Source organism: Brassica oleracea, chromosome C7 (assembly GCF_000695525.1).
Source record: "Brassica oleracea var. oleracea cultivar TO1000 chromosome C7, BOL, whole genome shotgun sequence".
Lineage (NCBI taxonomy): Eukaryota > Viridiplantae > Streptophyta > Magnoliopsida > Brassicales > Brassicaceae > Brassica > Brassica oleracea.
Window position 1 is genome coordinate 45,832,579 of NC_027754.1, and position 8,259 is coordinate 45,840,837.

The 8,259-nt window shown below is 32.4% G+C and overlaps 1 protein-coding gene and 1 long non-coding RNA gene across 2 annotated transcripts; one reads left to right on the forward strand and one right to left on the reverse strand.

Moving 5' to 3' along the window:
- Positions 1-1,377: 1,377 nt before the first annotated feature.
- LOC106304923 (flowering-promoting factor 1-like protein 1) lies at positions 1,378-2,076 on the forward strand. Its single transcript, XM_013741310.1, has one exon. It carries the CDS (start codon positions 1,455-1,457, stop codon positions 1,827-1,829), a length of 375 nt encoding a protein of 124 aa, XP_013596764.1. The 5' UTR covers positions 1,378-1,454; the 3' UTR covers positions 1,830-2,076.
- An 832-nt stretch (positions 2,077-2,908) lies between these two features.
- Positions 2,909-4,483, reverse strand: LOC106305285. Its single transcript, XR_001262953.1, has 3 exons — positions 4,025-4,483; positions 3,644-3,737; positions 2,909-3,100 (listed from the first exon to the last, which is right to left on the reverse strand). It is a non-coding gene; the product is annotated as an uncharacterized LOC106305285 (long non-coding RNA).
- Between the last annotated feature and the right edge of the window lie 3,776 nt (positions 4,484-8,259).

Sequence of the window (8,259 nt, forward strand, 5' to 3'; positions counted from 1 at the left end):
AATCATTGTTTACTGACCCTGCAATCACCACCCGACCTTTTCCCATGCTTTGGCCTCACTCGCATGCTATCGCGAATCACTTCCCGATAGTTCACCCATCCTTCCACTACTCCAGTTCAAGCACGCTTAACTCTAGAGTTCTTCCAGGTTGTACTCCGGAAAAGGTAAGTCAACTTTGGTGACATAGGTAGCCAAATCAATTCTCTTAAGCCTTTTCACATATCACAACTCGGGATGTTCCATTATCATTCTCAAAACTATAACCCTCATACAAATAATGATTTTATTATGTAGACTTGTATTGATATTATACTTGTTTAAAAAGTTTATATTGATCTTGAAACAACATGATGAAAATGAAATTTGTAATTTGCGGAACAAAACAATGATGAATTTTCAATATATTCATATATGTCTTACCCGAAACATAAGTTCTATGATATCTTACCTGAAAGACAAATTAGGATTCTTACTGTATAAGTGTTCTAGTTTATGATATTATTCAAAAAATGATTGTATTCAAAATATGAAACTTAACTATAAGAGGAAATAATCATTTTCTACACGTTGATCAAAAATTATCATTTTCTACAAGCAAACTAAATAATCGATTTAATTATCTATATCATGCAAAATATAGATATAATTCATATTTTTGAATAGTCTCATGAATTGTAAGAATATTGTGAGTGACACAACTTTGTAGTAAAGTAATAATAAGTTGGAACCGATGTTACATTAAGCATGAGCTCATGCAAACTAGAAAGAAGATGTCTTGCCTTAATTATTTGAATTCCATATAATATATTTATATATTAATATAACGATCAAGAATCTAAATTTTATGAAATCCTACCAAAGATTCTTCGACATAAAGAAAAAGAAAGAAATTAACTAACCACAAAAAAGGAAGAGATTCCCCCCAAAAAAAAAACTAATTCCTCATCAGGGTATGTGGACCCACTATTTCTAATATTCTAAATTGAACTAAATTTCTCATATTCTAACACACAAATTAAATCATTTTCAATTAATCTCCATAAGAAGATATGGCGTTTCTAACGTCGTATATATGACGATAATTAATTTTAAAATTACATGTAATTCGAATAACATAAATTTAGCTTTAAATCTATGGAATTTAAGTTATTCTTTCGTGTCCAAGTATGATAATATAAATTGGTGAGAATGATGGATAAGATTCGTCCCTTTCGAGAATTCTGGAATTCTATGTTTAACATATTAAGTTACAAATAAATGTTAATACATCTATGTATTAGTCTCATAAAATATTTCTCAGCATCTTAACATGACCCCACTAAATATCTATATATAACTCTTCACAGTTTCCTTTCTCCTCAGCAAAATCAACAAGCTCATTGTGAAGAGAAATCATATTTGAAAAAAAAAAAAAAAAAACTAAAAACCCTTAGTTCGTAAAAATCATCATCACAATGTCTGGTGTGTGGGTGTTCAACAAGAACGGAGTGATGAGGCTGGTTGAGAATCCTTACAACCAATCCGCTGGAGATTCGTCAGAGTCTTCCTCCTCCGGTGGTAACCAGCAGCAGAGGCTGAGAAGGAAGATCCTTGTCCATCTTCCGACCAACGAAGTTGTCTCTTCGTACGGAGCACTTGAGAGGATTTTGAAGGGTCTTGGATGGGAGAGGTACTACAATGAAGACAACGTCGATCATCTCCTCCAGTTCCACAAGAGAACATCGATCGATCTCATCTCACTCCCCCGCGACTTCTCAAAGTTTAACTCTATCCATATGTATGATATCGTCGTCAAGAACCCTAACGTCTTCCATGTCCGGGACATGTAGTAGTCCATCATCAAAACTAAAACCGAGGACAGTTTGTTTCTTCAAAATCATCCTCTCTCACATCTATCATGTATATAGTTGCATGTTTGCGTTGCTTTATTTTCTGTTGGGGGGGGTTTGTTTTAATTTTATGTGTGTTTGTTTACGTTGGTTGATTTGGGGTGGTCTAAGCTAAACTCATTTTAATAACTTGTATCATTTTGTGGTTTTGGTGAACTTTGTATCAAGATCTCTCAAAGATGAAATAGTAAAGATGTTATATTTGATTTAGTGAATTAGTCGTTCAATAAAAAAGATATATGCTGTGACATGTTTGATTTGGTGCCTACAATACAAGTAAGCAAATCAAATAAATTCTTTAGAATAGCTTTGTTAGTTTATCTACTGGCAATCTAATTTAATTCCAAAGGTTGTGAATTCCACTTATATTAAAAACTTGTGTTATTTCTAAAAGATGTCAAAAAAATTGTGTCTTTTTAAAAAAATTTGTCTTGCTTGGCATATTTTCTAAAAATTCCTTAGAATAGCTTTGCTAGTTTATCTACTAATAATAGCAATCCAATTTAATTCCAAAGACAGTAAATTCCAGTTATATTGAAAACTTGTGTCATTTTTAAAAGATGTCAAAAAATTTGTGTATTTTCTAAAAAAAAACTGTGTATTTTCTAAAAAAAAACTGTGTTGCTTGGCATCTTTTCACCGAATGGTCTCATTCTCGAGGCAACTCTTAAATGAAACTTCTCTTATTAATCTCTCTCTATATATATGTGTATATGTGTTTTACTAACACTTTAGAGCATGTTTATTGGTAAAACCCACTTAGGGGGTCTTAGTGATTTTTTAAGTATTAAAGTAAAGTTAAGGGTTTTGGTTAAGAGACTCTTAATTTTAATGGTTTATTGGTAGTGTCTTAACTTGGGATTCTTAAAAAAAAAAATTTATTAAACATAAATTTTTTGAAAATAATTTTTCTTTTAAAAAACAAAGTTAAACATTACATTTAAACATAGATTTCAAAATAAATGAACAATCATTCGTTAACTACAAAAGTAAAGATAGAGGTTTTATCCACACAAAATCACACTTTCAATTCAAACTTCAAAACAATTTAAAGATGTTTATTAATTTTCAAAGAACCTATTCGATTAAAAATTCAATCCAAACCAACACCAAAACTGTTTAAACATGTCCACGAAGTATTTTGATTGAGAATCATACCTCCATTTTTTCATCTCCATATCGGCCTTTCACTTCTCACGATTTTCCCAAGCCTGCAAGGTAAAACAACAACAAAGAGTTATCAACAAATATTTTTGTTTGAATACCAAGAGGTTGAGAACCGAAGTAATGCCTTAGAGCAGAAATCACAACATATAATATTAGTTTCGTCACAGCAGGTCACTTGAACCGGAAAGTGTGATACAATGACTATGGAAACTCAGTTGAGATAAAAACCTCTTGATGGAGTTCTGAACATTACACAACAGAGAGGTACTAAAACCTATTATATTCAGCATTTATAATTGTCAAAGGATCCCAACTAGTACTCTCTATGTGTCCCACAATCCTTCTGAGTTTTCTGAGAGTTTTAAAAGAACCCATTGCAGCTACTGTATTTCCCTGTTAGATGCAGATAAACCCCAAGCAAAATATCACAATAAAGAAAGAAAATAAAACGTATTAAAAAAGTGAGACACTTGCAAAAGAGACGCACACTATTACCAGAACTAAAATCTAAACTTGGTAAGCTAAAGGGAAAAACATGATTCAACAAATAAAAAAATCAAGAAACTTGGAAATGGCAATGGTCTCACCTGCCATAGCTTGGCTTCAACGCCTTCAACAGAAGCAGCTCCCTTCCTTATCTATTCAGCTAATGTCTCCACATGGACGTACATTGAGTAGTACCTGCAAATATAATAATGTCAATGAGAGTCAAACTTGAGATCAAACTCAAATCACAAAACAAGATTCGAATCAAATTTCAAACAATAAATACTCTAATTACAGAAGAATTTGAAGCCCAAATCATAAATCAAAACTATCATCCCCCATCCATTATTACAGAACAACAAAAGCTATGATTAAAAATAAACACAATAGAAGTATTCTTCTTCGATCAACATTGAGAAAAATCAAAATCAAGTCGCTACAGTTGAATGAGAAAGAAAGATAGAAATAGGAGTTTTACTTACATGATATACACTTTGGTCGCCATCGATGTCTGAATCTTAAACACGGATTTTTTTATCTAACCTAGAGATGCTCTTATGTTACAGTCAAACAAGAGAAAGAGTCTGAAGATGATGAGCAGTCCGATTGAGAAGAAGCTTGAGTTCAGCAGCAGTCCAGAAACCGATTTCATTCTTCGTCGCCGAGGAGGAGAACAGCCGTCGATTTCATTCGAGGAGGAGAGCAGGCGTCGATTTGATTCGTCGTAGAAGAAGAGAGGAACCGATTTTGCTTCACTTTGTCGACAAGTAGAGCTCCCCTCGTTTTCTCCTCCCAAAAGCTACAAAGACGACGCGTGGCATTCAAGAGACGTACCTTCTGTCGTCTAAATAAGCTACGTCGCTTAGATTAATTGTCTTTTTTCATTTTTTTTAATACCTCATTAAACTTAAGAGACCTAGTAACATACGCCGATAAACATGCTCTTAATCCTCCATCGTTCTTTTGTTTCCTCTCAAATTTCCTTTCCACCGAGAAACTCAGAATTGATTTATTTGTTTCGGTCTCTATCCCCAATCTGAAGAAAATTAGAATTAATGTTTCGTAAGAAAAATTTTTTGTGGCATTAATTCCAGTTGCGATGCAATTGAGTTGGTGGTTATCACTTACTGCCATCTTTAATTTCAGTGAGCATTTTTACTGTTGGATTTGAAACGTGTTTACATGTGTATCATTTTCATCTAATAATTATTTATTTTATTTCATAGATGGAGAACAATATTTTAAAATTATAATAGGGATTCCAAGTAATGTCTACAAATACGTCTCTTCATTATAACTTTTCATTATAACTTTGCTAGTAAAGATGTATTATACATTTTTGCTCATAATTGTTTATTGTACTTTTTGGCTAATAATTGCTTCTGTTTTGTTTATAGCTGCTTTTGTTTTTTAAAACTGTATTTTTTATATATATAATGCTTTATTAGAGATTTAAATGAATAATTGCAATTGTTCGGATGGACATTTGCAACTTTTTAGGGTTAACTGTTGCAAGTTTTGGTGTTCAACCATTACAATTTTTGGTGATCAACCATTGTAATTTTTTATTGTTAACCATTGCAATTTTTGGTCTTTATATATATAGTAGTTATAAACAGTGAAAATTGCAATAACTAAAAAAGAAAGAAATATATAAAATAAGAGTGAGAGATTCACTATCCAAATGATCATAAACTCTTTGGAGAAACACATATTAACCTTCAAAAATTTTTCGCGTAGCTCAAAACTTGACAAGAGTCAAAATAAAATAAATGTTCTAAATATTATATATATAATTTTTAATATAGATTTCTTCCGCGATATCGCGGGGGTTCCTTTCCTAGTTTTTACAAAAATAATCTTGAAAAAGGAAAATAGCCAAAAATAATTTTATTAAAGGATAGAAATACATTTATATCCTAGGATTAACTAATCTAGATTTAAGGTTTAAAATAAGATTTTACAAAAATAAGATTTAAGGATAGGGTTTCAAATTTGAAAAAAAAAAAAATATATATTAAAATTAAAAAAAAAATCTATTTTGGTCATTTTCTTCTTTGAGATATATTTTTGTGACAAAAACTTAAAAAAACTATTTGAGAGAATTGTCTAATAACTTACGACAAATTTATTTTTTTCAACAAGAAATTAATATCAAATACTATTTGAGACGCCAACACGTTTCAGGTTCGATCCAACTGCTACGCGAAACTAAGTCACAATTATCTTGGTCACCTAACACGGATATGAGCCTATGCTTTAGGGCGCATTTGAATACCAGGAGAGAGGGTCTATCCGTGAGTTGCACCTCCCATTAAGGATTAGTCTGGATTTTTCCATGGGCCAGGGATACCCCTAGATTAACCAAAAAAAAAAATTAACTTATGATTTGATGAGAATGTTTAAAGTGGTTTACAGGTTTCTCGAATTAGCTTATTTCAATAACGTGGTTTCAAAACCATAACATACATGATTAAAACCATAGATATATTATGCCATACTGAACCATAAATTTATAACGATAATTTCATTTTCATTAAGGATATTTACAATCTTAGCAAAAAAAAAAAACGATAATTTCAAGAGTCATGACAAAATCCAAAGAAGGAAAGTCAAAAGATGTCCAAATAGAGAAGGTCCCCCAAAGGTTTAGGAAGACAATGGAAAAAATGATGGGCGCACGTGATATCTCATACTTTTCCACCCAACTTTGACAGCTGTCGATTATTTATTGCCCAGTTCTCCGCTTTGTCGCATATTAGAATGATGGTGCACGTGACATATATCCTTTTGCTTAGAATCTGGACACGTGTCTATTCCCCGTTGCCCATTTCCCCCACTTTGTCACTTCCTTATCGATGTCGAACAAAACTTTATATTTTTTCAGCTATTCCCCCCCCCCCGGCCAAACAAATTCACACATATCCTTTTCGTCTCAAACTATTATTATATTCGGGGCCTTTTGAAAATTTGTTCTTACACAAACTTTTTCCGTTTTGATATAGAAGATGTTTTAGAAAGATTTTTTTTTTCATAATAGATGATGTTTGCCAAAAATATAAATGATTTTAACTTTATCAAAAACCGTGTAACCAATTATACTCTTATTATATCTATTATAAATTAAATAAATTAGTTTTAAATTATATTTTATTGATACTTTTGATTAAGAAATAGTTTTTTTAATATATTTGCATTAAGCTGAAACATCGTCTAATATGAAACTGAAGGAGGTGTATTAGTTTCCGTGATTTTTTTGGTACTAGAATTTCTTTAATTTTTGAAAATGGTTAGATATATAGTTTGTATGATTTTGGGATTACAGTTTCTTGAACTAATACAATGGGCCTGACTAAAGATGGCGCCGTGATGGACCGCAATGCTAGAGATTCTCCAGCATCAGGATTGTCCAAAACCAATATTCTGGTTTATATATTTAATTTCCTCTTAATTCAACTAGGTAAGGAACCCACGCGATATCGCGTGGGAACTCATTTTTATAAATAAATATATCATATTATAATTTATATATTATATAAATAAATAATTTTAATTTCAAAAATTATCATGTCAAAACGTAGAACATATGTGTTTATATTTACTTGTAGATAATATTAAAAATGTATATTCTATAATTTAAAATTACAATTAAAATACAAATACATCAATACTAATAAAATTATATATTTTTTATTATTTTATGTAAGTTACTCTAAAATTTTAAGTTATATCAATTTATAATAAATAAATAAAATCTCTTACTAAACATAAAAATCTTTTTAAATAAAAAATGTATAGTTTACGTTAGACTGTTGGGTCGTCAACGAAAAAGTACGAACGATTCATAACCTAAGAGGTACGAACACGTTATAAACTAAGGGATGCAAACATGATGTGATTCAAGAGGTATGAACTTGTTCCAAGGGGTGGACGAATGTTCCTTGACCGAAGGTATGAATGTGTCATGACTGAAAAAGAGTAAATGACGTGAACGAAAGGGTGTAAATTGAAATTGAGATTCATAAGACAAAAAAGTTTCCGGATGGATAAAACATGCAAAATCTAAGAAATATTAAGAAAATGATATATTCTAATTTGAATAACTTTTTATGTTGTCGAGAAAAGGTCATGCTCATATATCACTAGCACCATAGTTGATCTTTAACATTCTCTCAGTGATGTCTCGTTCGCACTTTTTCAGTCACGATCCATTCTTACCTCTTCGGCCATGATTCATTGGCACTCTTTTGGATACGACTCGTTTGCACTCTTCGGTTACGAGTCACGACACATTTGCACTTTTTTGTCACAGCTCATTTGCAATATTTCGGTCACGACCATTTGCACCCTTTGGTCACGATCCAATCGCAACCTTTCGGTCACGATCCAATCGCAACCTTTCGGTCACGATCCAATCGCAACCTTTCGGTCACGATCCAATCGCAACCTTTCGGTCACGATCCAATCGCAACCTTTCGGTCACGATCCAATCGCAACCTTTCGGTCACGATCCAATCGCAACCTTTCGGTCACGATCCAATCGCAACCTTTCGGTCACGATCCAATCGCAACCTTTCGGTCACGATCCAATCGCAACCTTTCGGTCACGATCCAATCGCAACCTTTCGGTCACGATCCAATCGCAACCTTTCGGTCACGATCCAATCGCAACCTTTCGGTCACGATCCAATCGCAACCTTTCGGTCACGATCCAATC